We start from the raw sequence: 17,441 nt of genomic DNA, 5'->3' as shown, positions 1-17,441 counted from the left end.
GAAGCTAGGTCACAGATATTTGTCTTGGGAGATCTTTGATTCAATCCCTTTGCAGTAGGTTCATCACATGCTTTAATAGGATTAGTATGACAATGGCTTTGCATCTCATAAACAATCTGTTATGACAGGACATTTGATCAGGAAAATTCTTCTTTTGAATTTTTTTTCATGTTATAAAGGAAACAAAAATATATGATTTTGAAAATATATGAATTTTCCCCCATGAAACGGGCCGACCCTTCACATTCCTGATTCATTATCAGTAGTTATAAACAACATTTATGTAAACAGGCACAACAATAATGCCAGACATTTCTACTATGAGTGATATCTTAAAAGTCTTGTTTCAAATCAAAAGAACACTGAGCATTGAAACAACCTTAAACCATTACGTTACGCTGTTGACGTAATTTGCTTCTGGAAGTCTCAATTTAAAGAGCCTTGTACCCAAAGTACCTCAAAAGAACTGGGGCACCCCACCTCTAATTGGGAACATGCAAAACTTAGAGGTAGGCCTAAGTGGTAGGAGAGGAGTCTGGCTGCAGATCTCAGACTCCCCTCTTGCAGGTCACAACTATGGGACACCGCATCTGTCAGCAGGGAAGTGATGTAATTTCACAGTACAACAAATTTCCAGTTTAAAAGTTTTTTTTTTTTTTAAATTCAACTTAATATATAAACAACATCTGGACATCTCATTTATGAAATAACCATATTGCTAACATTACAGAATAAGCAACATTTCATAAAAAAACAATAACAGAATAAAGGTCAGAGGTCTTGCCCGGGATTAAATGATGTGTAGACCCATTTTATAAGTAGTTACCATAACAGTGGCATGCTCTAGCTATGTGTAGTCACACATTACTACATAAGGCATGTAGCTATGTTAGCTTTAGCTTCAGCAATGTGAGCTTTAGCAAATGTAGCTAATGCTAACATAACTAAGGTAGCTATGTAGGTAACGTAGTTGCGTAGCTAGCATAGCTAAAGTAGCTAAGTTACCATTGGCAAACAGCATAAGCCAATGCAGCTTTGTGAGCTTTACCTACATTAGCTTTAGTGCCCATAAAAGTATTCACCCCTTTGGATGTTTTACCCTTTATTGATATAAGAAATGAATCATGGTCAATATAATTTGGCTGTTTTGTCTTTCTTTTTCTTTTCCTTTTTTTTTTCTTTTTTACAGAAATCTCTGATGTTGAAGTGAAAATATTGTCAGTTATTGACATTGTCACTGATTTCTACAAAGTTATGCCAGTTAAATAGATATGTAACGTAAAACCAGTGACTGGATAAATACTCACCTCCTTCAAGTCAGTATTTAGTAGAATCACCTTTGGCTGCAATCACAGCACTGAGTCTGTGCCGATAGGTCTAAATCAGGTTTCCACATCTGGACACTGCAATTTTATTCCATTCTTTATTGCAAAACTGTTTAAGCTCTGCCAGGTTGCATGAGGTTGGGCATGAACAGCCCTTTTCAAGTTTAGTCAAAAATTCTCTACAGGATACAGGTCTGGGCTTTGACTCAGCCACTCCAGAACATTCAGCTTGTTGTCTTTAAATCATTCCTAAGTAGCTTTTGCTGTATGCTTCAGGTCGTTTTCTTGCTGTAAAAATAATCTTCTCCAAAGCTGTTGCTCTCCAGGATTTTCCGATATTTTGTTGCATTCATTTTACCTTCTAAAAGTCTTCCAGGGCCAGCTGCTGAGAAGCATCCCCACAGCATGATGCTGGTACCACTGTGCATCACAGCGAGGATGGTGTGTTTGTGGTGATTTCCACCAAACATAACATCTTTTCTGATGGCCAGAAAATACCATTTTGGTCTCATCAGACCAAAGAACTTTCATCCACTTGACCCCAGAGTCTCCCACATGCCTTTGGAGATTTATTCCACAGTGTCTTTCTCTCCCATAAAGCTTTGGTGGGGAAGAACCCAGGCAACATTTGTTGCAGAGTCTTACAGAGTCTCTCCCATCTCAGCTGCTGAAGCTTGGAACTGCTTCAGAGTAGTCATAGGTGTCTTGGTGGACTCTCTCACTAGTCTCCTTGCACGGTCACTCAGTTTGTGAGGACGGCCTGATCTAAGGAGATTTACCATATTCTTTCCATTTCTTGATGACGGGTTTAACTGAACTCCAGGGGATGGTTAGTGCCTCTGTATTCTTTTTGTATCCATCTGATGACTTATACTTTTCAATAACCTTTTCTCTGAGATTCTTGGAGTGTTCTTTTGTCTTCATGGTGCAATAGTCACTTGAGACACACTCACTATACTCAGGGGATCCCCATTTTACTATCTGTAAGACCGCTAGCACCAATTGGCCTGACCTCTGTTTAATTAGGTGTGCCACTTTAAAGGGCAAGAATATTTATGAAATCACTCTTTTTACATGACATATTTTTATCTAATTGAAATTACTTTGTAGACATCCATTTTCACTTTGATGTGATGGAGGGATTTATATAATTTTTCTTGTCAAAAATGCCAAATTAAATTGACCATGATTGATTTAAAAAATCAATAAAAGGGAAGAACATCCAAGGGGGTGAATACTATTTATAGGCACTGTATGTAGCTATTTTACAGGAGTAAAATACGGCTTTATGAGATTTGTAAAACTGTAAAAGGTGTTGAGACTTCAGCTATCTATATAGCTTATGTAGCTTTGTTGGCCTTAGCCTTAGCTATGTTAGCTGTGTTTGAGTGTTTTTGTGGAGGACAAGCTTCCCTAAGCACGCTGTATAATTGGCTTATTTGAACATTCTGTTATCAGGTTCTGCAGGTCAGGTTTTTTACTTTTAACTTTTGGTACCCTAACTCTAACCTCAACCTTTTCCCTGAGGCTAACTGAGGTTTATCCTATTTTGAAAGTTTAGTGTGTATTTCTGTCCAGACAGAGGCAGTGTCTCACAGCAGTGATCGCAAGAGGGGGCGTCTGAGAGCTGCGGCCTGCAGCCAGACTATCTTGAGTGGTAGGGGCAAGGGAGGGGTGTCTTGGGATTGAGCAGAAGTCTGTAGATTATATGATAAATTCTTAAATCAATCCCCCTCTCTTACAGGAAAAGGCCAGTTTCCCTACATGAACAAAATGGCAGAGGAGGAATGGGACGTGGAAGTGGTCGCAGAGCTTCTGGGAAGCTGCCGTCTCAGTCGTCTCTTGATGAGCGAGTGATGTCTGGGGACAGAGGAGAGAGACGGATAGGAGACGGGCGGAGGCTGGAGAAGATCCATTCTCAGGACTACGAGGATGGCCAGGAGAACTACAATCTTTCAGAAACCCACCGGAGACGCCCAGAGGATGAAGAGCAGAGGGAACGCCAGCGCCGTGAGGAGGAGTTTCAGAATCGTTATCGTAGTGACCCCAACCTGGCACGGTATCCAGTGAAACCACAGAAGGAGGAGCAGGAGATGCGGATGCATGCTAAGGTGTCCAAGGTCCGCCATGAAAGACGACACAGTGATCTTGCAATCAATGAGGTGGGGCTGGGACCTGAAGGAGGAGGAGGTGGTGCAGGGGATGTGCCTGAAAACCGCCTGGCGAGGAGGGGTGGAGGTGGAGAGGGCAAAGCCGGCTTGGAGAACCACCGAGCCTACTCTGTGGATAGGACCGTGGGGGGTGGAGGGGGAGCTCCGCCTGGGGGCGGAGTGAGATCAGGACCTCAACCAGGAGGACAGGTGCCTTCAGACTGGGGTCCAAATAAAGGCCGTCTAGAGCCCGGCACAATGCGGACACCAAAGGACAAAGGTGGGGACAACCTGATAAGGAAAGACTCTCAGAGCTCGGACCAGTCGGAGTCTTTGCGGCCGCCCCCTCCACGGACATACAAGAGCAAGCGCGGCGTCAACAAGAGGCAGATGTCCATCAGCAGCTCAGAGGAGGAGGGCGGCTCCACGCCCGAGTACACCAGCTGTGAGGACGTGGACATGGAAAGCGTCAGTGAGAAAGGTCAGTCAGACAGATGTGCTCACTCCACTAGCTTACTTAGCTAAATATAGCCAAAGTTGCAAACCTCGCACTGGCTGCTGTCATCCATTTCCTACATAAGACACTGCTCCTTAAAGTGACTGCTAAAGCTAGCTTACAGTTCTTGTCTTTTCTACCCATCAAAAGTTAACAACCTGTCCTCATTCTATCAGTATTTGTTGTGAGTCATAAAGACTTAGCCTTTACCTGTAGCAGCCACAGTGTTTTCAGTAAAGCATGGGCAGCTTTAGTTTGATGGCTAATTGTGGCAGCTTATCCTGCGAAAGAAAGATCCTGATTGAATGAATACATAAATGACCAGATGCTGAATTGTTAAGGTAGTTTGGATAAAAAGATTGTTTTAAAGACTAGTGAAAAATCTGAGTGAAATAGGAATGCCATAATCCTCCAATTAGTTGCTTTTCTTCTCCCACACCTCACTGAACTGGCATGAAAAATAGCCCACATAGAAGATTTATGATAATGTGCAAAAAAGGCAGAGATATTTTTTGCACCAGGGATTATTCTTAATACCAGCACATTCTAATTTTGGACCTACAGACTATACGTCAAGTGACAGGATGAAGCTGCCGCCCAGCACACAGTGCATCACTATCCCTGTGTGTCATCTACACCTCTGTGCTGTAGCTAAACCCCGCTGCTCTCAGGACAGCTCTCATTTATTTGGAGAGTCCCTGTGATTTAGGCCAACAGATTTGTGGAATTAGGCCAGTGGCTCGCATGCTACGTAATACTTAGCAATCATCCAGCTGTGACAGCCAACCATGGACCACTAGCTTCAACTGAGCATGACTCTGTTTGCAAACTGCAGAGTTAAAGCTGTCTCCTTGTTACCACCATATTTCTGCAGCTCTTAGAGAAGAAATTTATGACAATCCTTATAGCAAAGGAGTGTGTTAGTTTGAGAGGCAGAGTTAGCCCTGCTCTAACAGCTTATGAAGGACCTGTTCCAGATGTTTTAATCCAGATTACTATAACTCAGGGACTGGTAATGGGTAGATGGTGTGGATTGAGATTATTAGCTGTTTTAAACACTCTTTGGCTTGCTGGGCTTTAAACAGGATGTCTTGTTAGCTCTCATCTATGGTGTGATGCAAGTTTTGCAGGATTACAAGCTTCTGTTTATAGAAGCATTAGGTTAAGTGGTAACACAAGGTCAGGTATCCACGCTGTTTTTAGAAAATAGTGCTTTTTATTTGATGTTGCTAAGATGGCTGTAAGCTGAGTATGTTATAAAGTGGATATGACTCTTGGTTCAAGAGATGGTCCGGGTGTTAGTGCAGGTTTATGAGATGTGATAAACTTATGTGTCTGCAATCAAAGCGGCTGATAATCGAAGTTTAATGGACTCACCATTAGAGGAGCTCTTTCAACTTTTACTGGAGCTTAAATTATTCAGTTTCAGAAGCACAAGTGGCAGATTCCATCATGTTTTTCCAGATTGTATTCACAAGTTTGAGGTTTTCCTGGTGCTTTTATTGTAATTTTACCATACTTGGCTGTTTCTGTAGTAGTTAAATGGCACAAGGCGCTTAACTTAATGTGAACCAGAGACTATAAAACACAAAGTCTTGACTCTCATCCCAGCCTCTTTAAAGTTTCAGATTTTTCTAATTAGTTTCTTTTTTGTTTCTCATTGAATTCACTAGGAGCAATGGTTGAGACTATAGCCAAAGGAGTCTTATTTGAGACATAAAGCAGATATGTTGGTAATGTTTCATTGTCATCTCCAAAGGAAAAAATAATGAGACAGTAGCTGGGTTTCCATTACAGTTTTTCACAAAATGAAAGCGATACTTCTTCAATTTCGAATGTGTTTCCATTGAAGGCAGTTTTTGGCATGAGCCTTGCAATGCTCGTAAAATCTTATCTCCGTGAATCCGCTGCAGGGAAATTGGACGCTTAAAACCTGTTGCGTGTTGGTACGGTTATGATAACATCTACAGCGGTTGCCTTGATCATTTTGAACAGAAGACGAAAGCAATGGATGTCTGTTCAGAGGCAGAGTCCGTATGTACGGCAAAAGCCACTTATAAGGGTGTAAGTATGATGTTAAGAAAAGTCTCGTCTCCACTTCTGTCCTCACCTACCGTGCCATGTTGTCTTGGAGTGACTGGTCATGTGAAACTGTACGTCACGTTCTGTGACTTGTAAAGGCGGGAAAAGTATTTCCATTACACTTTTGCGAAACACTTCTATATTGAAACGCCTGAAAAAACCTCCTCATGAGAGCGTAAAAACTTTTTAGCAATATCTGAGAGGTTTTTCAAAATTCAGGTGTTTCCATTACCACTTTTTATTGCATTATTTAGATTTTAGCACATTTTTAAGGGTAATGGAAATGCAGCTATAGAGAGACTGTGAGGATCCTATGAACCTCTAAAAACAATTCACAGCTTGACATCCACCCATTTTCTATACTGCTTATCCCATTAGGGGTCGCGGGGGAGCTGGAGCTATCCCCGCAGTCATTGGGCGAGAAGCAGAGATCACATTTTAGTCATTAAAAGTTAAAAAATTTAGTCCACTTTTAGTTAAAACATGTCTTTGCAATGTTGTCTTTACTTTTAGCCAAACTTGTTTATTCTTTAACCCAATTTTTAAGATACAATGAAAATGAAAAACACTCATTTTAATGCTCCACCAGTACTTGATTTATCTAGAACGAAGGACTTTAACTTGCAGAGTTTTTGTAGATACCCTTATAAATACATAAATAGTTGTTTATTGTCATTTCATTAGTAGCAAACACAGTCGTCCAAGTGGTGGTTAGAAATCTGCAGCCTCCCGTCGTCCATCCTGCTAGTGAGGGAGCGGGCACCCGCTGGTACGTCAGGTTAGTGTGGGGCTGCTCTTAGCCTAGCCTGCAGCCCGGCTTGATTGCCCCGTTTCCACCCGCTCACACAATGCCATTTCTGCCTCCTCCCCACCAGCTGTAGGTGTCGTGCTGCTCTGCATCCTCCTCCTCTCAGTCTCCAAGCGCCCGTTCTCCAGATAATTTCTGTCGGGAAAAATGTAAACCCCATGGGCATATTTCCTTAGAAGTCAAAGAATCAGTCTCGTATGCACAGAATGTCAGTTCTGGTGTAAGTGTAAGGCTTTGGTTTGCTGCTAGTGATGGAGCGCTGGGCCGCTGCGTTTGTACGCGCCGCCCCATGCTATCTCAGCAGGTAGCATTCAGTAGTCTCCTGTTGATCAGGCAGTGTTCTGTGGCAGTTACTCTCAGTTGCTGTTAGCTTTCAAGCTAGCCAGGAGTCGTAGCTGAGACTGAGGTCTTCTTTTTTGTCCTTTTTGTGTTTTTCTTAATGAAAATTTCCCATTCTTTCTCCCAAAGGTGTCCTGGACTATCCATCTTCTTGTTGTCATAGATTTCAACATATGTTGTCAGTTTAACAGGCAACAGATACCATATAGGCAGTCTTATTATTTTGATGGATACTTTGTTAGACATGAAAGAAATTTATATATTTATTCCGCAATACTGTAAATACTTTTCTATTATTTCAAGGAAAGTTGAGACAAAATGTTTTTAACAGAGCTCATATATATATTTTTTTTGCTGAGAACACCACCATCTTTCTCCTGTAGTGTAGTTTTTATTCAAGCTTCCTGTCCAAACCTGCATTTTCTTCATGTGACATCTGAATACATGATGATGTTTTTTAAGCATGCTGAGGAGTGATTTAAGTGAACTGTCCTTGAACACATCACAATGTTAGCGCATATGAGGTGCTGTAGTTGACTAACATTTAACCTGCTGGTTTCAGCACAGATTTCAACATTGGATTAATGTTTTAACAAACAGGACCTGGTCTGGATTACCCAATTGCCCACTTGTAAGAAGCTGAAGGGACCGGACTCTGGGATAGACCCCTCTGTGGGACTGTTAATCGCACTCCCACTAGGGGTGAAGGAAAATATCGATACAGCAAAGTACCACAATATTTTACATGGCGATATTGCATTGATTCATGTCCAAGTATTGATTTTTTCTAATTAATTGCTAATGTGAACTGAAGTCTATGATACTAGAAAAAAAAACATCAATAGCTTTTTCTGTCTACTTGATGTTGCTGTGGCACCCTTTGTCCAGTTAGGTCAGCAGAGGTGACGGTCATAGAATAGGAGAAAGTTAATATAGCAAATATGGCAGCAACAAGGACACAAGGAATGCGAGCTGAGCGTGAACAAGATGACACGGGAGGGCAAGGCTAATGCTAAATCAGTGAAAACGTTGGAAAAATGGTATCAATAGAAATATAGAATAAATGGTATTGCAATACCTGTTGTATTGCAAAATGTTTAAAAACCCAATAATATTGAATCATAGCCTAAGATTATATGACTCAGAGGCCTGCAATGCTATGTGGGGAGCATTAATGCTTTTGTTTGCATTTTATGAATTAGACAGTACCACTCTCAAAGATTAATTTTGGGGCATTTGTCCTTACTTAGATAGCCTCTCTGTATATGCTCTACCCACTGAGCTAAACTGGCACCCAACAGTGCCATTTTGGTGAAGTTACACTGTTTCAGTGCGACCAAGATTTATGTTGAGACCTGCTCCCAATTCAGCGCTCTCATGGTGCTTCTTGCAGAACAAGCAGGATAAGTCTCCTCAAAAACTTGTTGAAAATGTTGTTGATGAAATATGACACAGCCTAGGCTTGAATGGAATAAGAGATAAATACATATCCTTCAAAATAAAAGCGTGTCAAGCGTGTTTTTTTTTTACCAGGCACATCCAAGACCCACTGAAAATGGCTTTGCAACCCAGTTTTGGGTCCTGACCCACCAGTTGAAAACCAACGGTGTAGATAATGGATGGAAGTTATCCCTACCAAAAGGCCTTTTAATGAACGGTTTAATTAGTGTTACATTATGACTTTAGTTCATATGTGCAAATCTAGATCTTGGGCATCCCCCTAAGGGTCCAGGACCTCAGGTTGGGACCCAAGGTGATAGGGGACATACAGTGCTGTGAAAAAGTATTGACTCCTGAATTTCTTGCATATTTGCCACATTTAAATTTTTGAGATCATCAGACCAATTTTCAACTCACAAAGACAACCCAAGTAAATACAAAATTTGGTTTGAAAAAAGGATTTTATTTATTAAGGGAAATAAAATCCAGACCTATCTGGCCCTATGTGAAAAAGTAATTGCCCCCTGAACCTAATAAGCTGTTGTGCCACCCTTGGCAGCAATAACTGAAATCAAGCATTTGCAATAACTGTTGAGTCTTTCACATCCCTGTGGAGGAATGAACTGCCTATTTAAGGTCACACCACAGCACCTCAATTGGATTTAAGTCTGGACTTTGACTTGGCCACTCCAAAACCTTCATTTTGTTTATTTTGAGCCATTCAGAGGTGGACTTGCTGGTGTGTTTCAGGTCGTTGTCCTGCTAACCCAAGAGCGCTTGAGCTTTAGGGCATGAACTCATGACCAGACGTTGGCCTTCAGGTTTTTCTGGTAGACAGCAGAATTCATTGTTCCATCAATCACAGCAAGGGGTCCAGGTCCTGAAGCAGCAAAGCAGCCCCAGACCATCGCACTGCCACCACCATATTTGACTGTTGGCATGATGTTTTTTTTTAATCAAATGTTGTGTTATTTTCACTCCAGAGGTAACGGGCCGCACGCCTTCCAAAAGTTCAACTTTTGTCTAGTCAGTCCACAGAATATTTCTCCAAAAGTTTTGGGGATCATCAAGATGTTTCTTAACAAATGTGAGATGAGCCTTTGTGTTCTTTTTTGTCAGCAGTGGTTTTGGCCTTGAAACTCTCCCATGATGCCATTTTTGCCCAGTGAGGTCAGTGAGGCCTGCAGGTCTTCTGGGTTCTTTTGAGACCTCCTGGATGAGTCATCGTTTCACTCTTGGAGTCATTTTGGTTGGCCGACCACTCCTGGGAAGGTTCACCACTGTTCCCAGTTTTCTCTATTTGTGGATAATGGCTCTGACCATGGTTCACTGGAGTCCAAAGCCTTGGAAATGGCTTTGTAGCCTTTTCCAGACTGATAGATTTCAATCACTTTGTTTCTCATTTGTTCTTGAGTATCTTTGGATCGTGGCATGTTGTGTTTCTTTTTTTAGAATTAAAAAGTAAATATGGAAATATGATCCCAATCAACACAAAGCAGATATGATGGATGCAAGTATCTTATTATGTAATTAAAAAAAAGAGTAGATTATGTGTCGAAGAATCCTCACAGCAGGATGATGTAGGTAGTATTTACTTAGAGTGCATCCCAGCAGATATGTGAGCGTATCTCACAGATTGAGGTTTTAATGATGCTGCAGATTTGGAGTAAAAAGGAAGCAGGGAGTGATTCGATGTAATTGGGTTACCTCCTTGGTGTATAGAAGAACACAAAGGTGATAATGGGCAGAGGAAATGGAAAGGGGAAGTCTGGTGTTGGGAAACACTGCGTCCCAGTGTGCTGCAGATTGGCTAGTGAGTGAGTCTGTGGAAGACATTCCCACATTTACATTAATAACCTCAGAAGACCTCACAGAATCCACATGAAACTAACTTTTCAGCTTTACTGGTCTAAATGTTTTGTTGCAGAGAGCAGTGATGGGGACAGAAACATGAAGAGGACTGTATGAGATGGTAGTGGACTGGATTGGATTCAGGCAGATGCACCTGCTGTTTTAAAATAAAAGTGGCCAGATCTTCAAAATAGAAAACAACCTAAGCACTGTTCAAATATACAAATACCTGGAAGTGTAATAAAAATAGCCTTTTCCTCCATATTCATTGAGACCAAATCCTCTTCACCCTGCTCTCTCTGAGGGAATATTCAGTGTGACAGGCTGGAAAATGTACTGCGACAAGAGAATATGTCGATGGTAGAGCAGAGAGGCCGGGATATCCCTGGGTGATAAAAACAGAGACCAGAAAGGCTCACTGCCAAAAGCTGACCAGTCAGCTGGCTGCAGTCAGCCTCTTGCAGGCCAACTTACAGATGCTTCTCTTTTTACTCTCATATAGCCAACGGATTTCTCTGACTGTTAGAGTGATCCTTATAAAAATGTGCAATCAGATTACTCTGGAGAAGTTGCTTTAACGTTGACAAATTCCTCTTAAAAATTTTACCCTGCACTAACTTCAACTTTTAAGGACCAGCAAAGGACCAACTTTTAAGGACTGTATGTTTCATAACAGGAACTGGGGCTGGGAAATTAATCGCAAATTAGATTAAATTGCAACATGGCCTGCTGCAATTTTCAAATCACAGATGTTGCGGTATTTCTTAAACTTAAAATTTGTCAAAATAGTAGTTCAATACATTCATTTCTTTTTGCAGCAGAGATTTTATGCACATTATGCAATAATTCAAGTGTCGATTTTTTAAAAATAGTTTACAAGAATCCTCCTTTCCATGTTTTATGTATGGTTTGTTTAGTGAAAGTGAGTGACATAAAAATGACAATCCCATTCAAAATAGGTATCAGAAATGGGTCTCAAATTTGCAGTATGAGCACAAATAACTAGTCCATTCTATCTAATATTGATGAAACTTGCCAGTAGTGCACACCATCAGCTGTGGCCAGCTTATAGCCACCTTCACCTCCCCCACCCCAGTTGCCTCCTTTATGGCTTAAAGCTTGTTGCACCCTCATATTTAGATTCATGCCACCATGGATTAATTGATTCTAAAATAATTTCTTTGTTTTCAATGCATATTGTCATTTATGTATCCATATGGGGCTTTTCAGCCATGCACTCGCTGAAAAGTGAAAGCATGCTGATTGACTAACCCAGGGAGCATCTTTACAGCAGAGCCTTCTCTGACAAGTTAAAATGTGTATCATTTTGCAATACAATGGTTAAATGTACGATGAGTGTTCCTGAATGATTGTAGGTTATGGTAAAGAATGATTTATTGCTTGAAGTTGAGGAAGCTCATAAGAATTGCAAATTAAACTCGCAATATTGGGAAAATAATCGCACTTACATCATTTTTGCAAATGGTTCAGCCCTAACAGGAACCTTTGGACATTTGAAAAAACACGTCTTTTGCTGAGCATATTCCATCACACAGGTGGAGCTCCTCTTATTTCAACCACGTTATTAATAAACTTGTAGACCTATAACATGATGTTGCTCTCGCAGCAGTTACCTCTCAGGGACTATTTAGATATTTGTATGCTTAAGTGGCAGAATTTTTTTGTGAAACTGGTGAACTTTTTTATCAATTATCAGTTGTTCTTTCAGTATTCAATAACACTGATAATATCATTGCTATAAAATGGATTTTAATTCCATCATCTGGTTTAAACATGTTTGGATGAAGGGTTGGAGAGTAACAAATGACTCAGATTACTGTAGCTGAGTAGTTTTTTCATCTACTTGTACTTTTTTGAGTACATTGTGGAAACAGTACTTTTACTTCTACTTAAGTACACTTTAACTAGAGTAACACAATACTCTTGTAAGTTTTAAACTTCTATTGACTACACAGCTGCACCTAAGACAATGAATCCACATCACATCTAACCTTGCAAAGCAGAGGGATACGCCGGTTTCTGTGTTTCTCACTGGCGAATCCATCTTGCAAAGCTGCCATCTGAACAGTTTGGGCCTGGTTAGAAAGTGACAGGACCAATCAGCGATGAGGGGCAGTAGTTTTAGGCATGGCGGCGTCGTGACGTAAGCAAGCAGCAACAAGACACTGGTGCAGTTATGCCGGAAGAGCTTAGTGTGGTTGCTGCTAGAACACCGGTTTTATCAGAACTTGATGGCATTTCTTCATTAAAAGAAGAACAAAGAACAGCAGTGAGTTGTTTTCTTTTCAAAAATGACAAAAGTCGTGTTAGACTAACATGTCTGCAGCTGCCGTGGTTTGCGTCATTCCTCGGTAGCTGCTCATGTGCACCTTGGCTACGTCACATGTTTTGTTGCTCTGATTGGCCCGTAAAGATGTGACAGACAGAACGTTCATCCAATCACACTCCTAGTTTTTTCAAATCCTCTGCCCTTTCCCAAACGCTTAGTATTGAAGGTTTTCCAGATGGATGTGTTTCACATCCATCTGGCGTGTCAGGTTACATCACATCCCAAAACAGTAAAAACTGGAGTGTTGATACCTCAGTGTCAAACATCTTTGAGTTGATTTTAACCCCAAAGCATAATTTTAACTCCATTCTGAGAGAAATAGTCTTCATTTGATGGTGTTGATCCACCAATGTTAGTATAACTCTGCAAAGAGTCAGCTGATCTAAACTCAGGCCACTGTGATTTCAAATCTGGAGGGATGTGTAGGGGAAGTTTCCCATCATGCCCTTGGGTGGAGTGTTTAGATGTTTTTTGATGTGTTTAGTTATGCTTAGATGTTTCCTGTTGTACAGTGATACCTGCTGTTTTTGTTTTTATACACATTTGCACCATGGGTGAAGTTATCCACTGAGTTAGAGTTCCTGCCTGGGACTTTTTGTGCTTCTACAGGAGTGCATCATTGCCTTGCAATGAGGTTGACTCTGTTTTGTTCCTACCAAAGGAGGCTCACTTTGCCACAGATTTTCCAGAGCAGCTCTGTCAAATGGTAAAATATTTAACACTATCTGTATTTTAATGAATCTGTTCTCTTTTTGTTCTTGCCACTAAGTAAAGATCATATTTTACTGTTCAACTCCTCAGTAGCTACTCAGTACTTAAAGTAAACTTTAAATTAAATACTTTTTTGTTTTACTTGAGAAGATTTATGGCCAGTGCTTTTACATAAGTACATTTTAACCAGAGTAACTCTACTTTTACTTGAGTATAATAGTACTGACAGCTGTGGCAGGTAAATGAAAACAGGGTCAACAGTGATTGGTGATGCACACGTGCTCAGATTAGCCCAGAGTCTTCACTTATGTTTGATCACAGAAGTGATGCAACACATGAAGCGTGCTAACTAGCTAACAGGATATATCCTTTGATTGAGTTGTAGATTTTAATCATCCAGTGAGTTTGTATCTTTTAAAAAAAATGTTAGATCCAGTTTTACCACACCGTGAATCTGTGTCATGTTATTATGCTAAAATATGGTTATACCAGGGTTCCCTCGGGTCCTTAAAAAGTCTTTAAAAGTCTTATCTTTACCAGTGAGAGGTTTTACATTTTAGAAGGCACATTGACTTGTCTTTTTGCATTCTTTGTTTTCTAGCTGTTATACGATTCTGATCATTCTTACTTGGCGTATATGCTGACCTAAAGGCAGCCTTACACCTAACAACTTTTCCTCTGATTTCAAAGTCGCTGACAAAATTCCAAAGTCGGAGTAAAATCATGGGAGTTTTGTTTAAGTTGCAGCTCGCTCCTGTAGTCTCAGTTGTTAGGTGTAAGGTGGTCATAAGACTCGGTTTTAGCAGTTTTAAGGCAGTCTTTCTTCAGTCTTGAGGTTATGATAACATCAAATGTGTTTGATATTGTTGTAAGTCTTAAGTCTGGTCTATGCAAATTGTGTTTCTCGGTGACATGACCGTCGTCCATGACCAACGGGAGCTGGTGTTGTGTGTAAGGACGATAATTCACTTCATTTTCCAAAGCTTTAATGTGAGCTTAAATTAATATGGAGCTTGCTGAATGTCCATTCTGTTCAGAGCTGCAGCCAGATCTTTGCTTTCATGTGTAGAGGTGGGAGAAAAAAACGATTCTTATATGCATCGTGATGTAGAGGTGGAAGATTCTGAATCGATTTATAAATGTCCAATAATCTATAATTGTTAGTAATTCAAATATTTGATACTGTGGAATAGCAGAAACAATAATGTGGAACTCAGCGAGATTTAGATTACCGGTTGTTCATATGTGAAAGAGGACACTTTTATGTCTGTAATTTCAGAAATGTTACAAGGAAAGGGTGCTGCTACCTTTGGTTCAGTGCAATTGTAAATTTCTAGTTTACACACATCTCCCATTAGAGAATAGTGCACATTTAATTTATCTCTATTTTTCTAAATACAAATGGAATGTTTTTGTTATGTTCGACACAATGAGAACAACAGAAATGTAAAAAAACCCAAGTGCAGCAAAATGAATCAATTAAGATTCGAATAGTATCCCCATGGATCGTAATTGAATCAAATCGTGAGGTGCCTGAAGATTCCCATCTCTGCCTATGTGTTTGTGTGCCTTGCCTGTCAATTCATTCCAGGCTGACATGACAGGTATGGTAAATTGCCACTGGGATTTTCAAAGTAAAAGCCCGATCAGTTTGTTTCTTTGGTGAGACTACTCGCCTTTTCATGTGGTACTTTTATTATGAAGTGTTTCCGGAATAGTTCCCTGGGTGTTGCAGTAACATGCAAAGTTGCTCCGGTATTTAACTTTTCTTTCAGTTCTACTCCATGTAAATGATTTAAAAACATCAGATTATTAGCGATATAAACTCAGATGTGATCTCCATCTCCTTTTACATCTTGTTCTCTGCTCAAAAAATGTGAATTTCCACCAGATGCATGATGGGAAATAATCTCAAAAGGAATCGTATAGTAGTCTTGTAATTAGTGACCCACAGTCTTTGCAAAATCTTAGTCTGTGACTAAAACCTCAACGGCTTGCTGACAAATACAGTCTTTAGATGTGAGAGTGTCTTGAATGTCAGTCTTTTTAGAGTCTTTAAGGAGTTTTAGCGAAGTCCCCTGGTGTAAGGCCGGCATTAGTAGCAATAAATGTCATTTACTCCGGGGCAGCCTGTGTATATACATGCATATATAGCTTATATATAGAATAGAGGCATTAAATGTGCAAGACATTATCATAGTTGAGTATTTATGGTCAAAGTAAAATTCTTAACCCTAAGAATTCAGCCTTGGTCTGGTGCACTCAGAAATCTTACAGTATGTCTTTCATTTGACTGTTTGCTGTGGTTTTACTTTTTCTCAGTTCAGGCCTTGAAAAGTCTTGAATTTAATTTTCTAAAGTTTGTGAGAAACCGGTTATGCATTCCACACAGTCGTATATTTATCAGCCTGACGTGAAGTATAGTCATAAGTTCCTGTGAAACTCTTAAAAGGTCTTAGATTCAACATTTGAATTTGAGGCCATAAGCCTTAAAAAGTCCTATTTCTAACCAGAGAAGAAGAAGTCTCCTGCGCTTCAGCCCCTCCTCTGGTGGAGCTTGGTGCTCACAGAAAGGACCAGTAACGTGTCAAAGTGTTTCAATGGATTCATATTCACAGAAGAAACTGGAGCACATGATTCACTTCTTGCAATTTAATCAGGTGCAGGACTAACATTTTACACTGCGTCTTCATCAGAGTAAAACAGTTTTGACACCCTTCTGCAACCCACTTTTGGGTTCCTACTGGTCTAAAGTTAGTTCTAGACTGTTTCCAGCGTGGCAGCTGCTGTAGATTGGAATTAAAGGTCGCCATCAGTAATCAAATGTTGACGTCACTCAAGCTTTGTCTAATATTTTCTGCAGTTTATGTTTTTTAAACACAATATTGAAGGGATTTTGTTAAGCTTATCTATTTTAGAGACTTAAATTGTAGTAATAGCAGATTGAGCGCTCTGATGCATACAGCCACACACACTCAATCACTGTTTACCAAGAACAATAGTATGTTAATACCTGCTGAGAGCTGATCCTTTGACGTATCATCTGTTAGAAGAGCAGCACAGATTTTATAATCTGCCCGCTCAGCCTCCAAAACCAAAAACCCTGAGTCAGCAGGTTCAGATTGTAGAGTCAGCATTTATTCTCTCAAGCATCCTCAGTGGACATTTAGATTTGAGATTAGCAGCACTCCAGTCATGTCTGCTCCACCTTTTTTTTTTTTTATCTCCATCACACATGCTGTTGACCTGTCAGAGCAGTCGTTTTCCATTAAGCTTCCACAGGAAGTCTGTAAAGATGTTTTTAATAAACAGCCGTGCATGTTTTTCATATTTATCCAAGAAAGTTTTCTCTCTTTTACATTTCGGACTCCGTTTTGCCCAAAAAATCCCGCTGAATCATTCATTTAGCTCATCAGATTCAAACGTTTCCCTTACCTTGAAGCGGAGGATCCTGCCTGCCTGACGTTGTCTCGCTGTTGTTTGATTCCTGTGGTGGGAAAGTGGCCGTGAACATCGCAGGCTGCTCTGGTCTGATGCTGGGCCAGTTAGTTCTTCTACTCGAGCCGACCATCTGTCAGTGTTAATGAGAGCTGGGAAACTCTGACAGTGACTGCTGTCTTTGTCCCTGCCAGGCTCGGGCAGGAGATTTTGGACATGCCAACATGCAGCAAAGTAAATCACTTTGATTGTGAATGAAGTTTTTCAGCTGTGGTCCCGTAATGACACGGCTTATCTCTGTACCATTGCCTTAAATATATTTTTAATTTCTTTTTGATTCTTTTTCCCTTCTAAAGGTCATGCTTGAAAAAAGCTCAAACAACATAAGCTGGTATATGCAGAACCAGGGAAATCAAACAGGCTTTATCTTAGTAGATTTATTAATAGTGCT

The 17,441-nt window shown here is 40.4% G+C and overlaps 1 protein-coding gene across 10 annotated transcripts in view; it reads left to right on the top strand.

The window, feature by feature from the left end:
* Positions 1-17,441, top strand: part of rims1b (regulating synaptic membrane exocytosis 1b) — a 136,097-nt gene that overhangs the window by 67,340 nt on the left and 51,316 nt on the right. For all 10 annotated transcript variants that reach the window (XM_041784905.1, XM_041784911.1, XM_041784906.1 and 7 more), the window contains one exon: positions 3,070-3,956. In XM_041784905.1, the coding sequence (XP_041640839.1) occupies positions 3,070-3,956 (887 nt within the window). The remainder of the gene's footprint in view (positions 1-3,069; positions 3,957-17,441) is intronic.

This window comes from Cheilinus undulatus, linkage group 4 (genome assembly GCF_018320785.1).
Source record: "Cheilinus undulatus linkage group 4, ASM1832078v1, whole genome shotgun sequence".
NCBI classification, from domain to species: domain Eukaryota; kingdom Metazoa; phylum Chordata; class Actinopteri; order Labriformes; family Labridae; genus Cheilinus; species Cheilinus undulatus.
The sequence above is the reverse complement of the archived record's forward strand: the minus strand, read 5'-3'. Positions and strand labels throughout refer to the sequence as shown.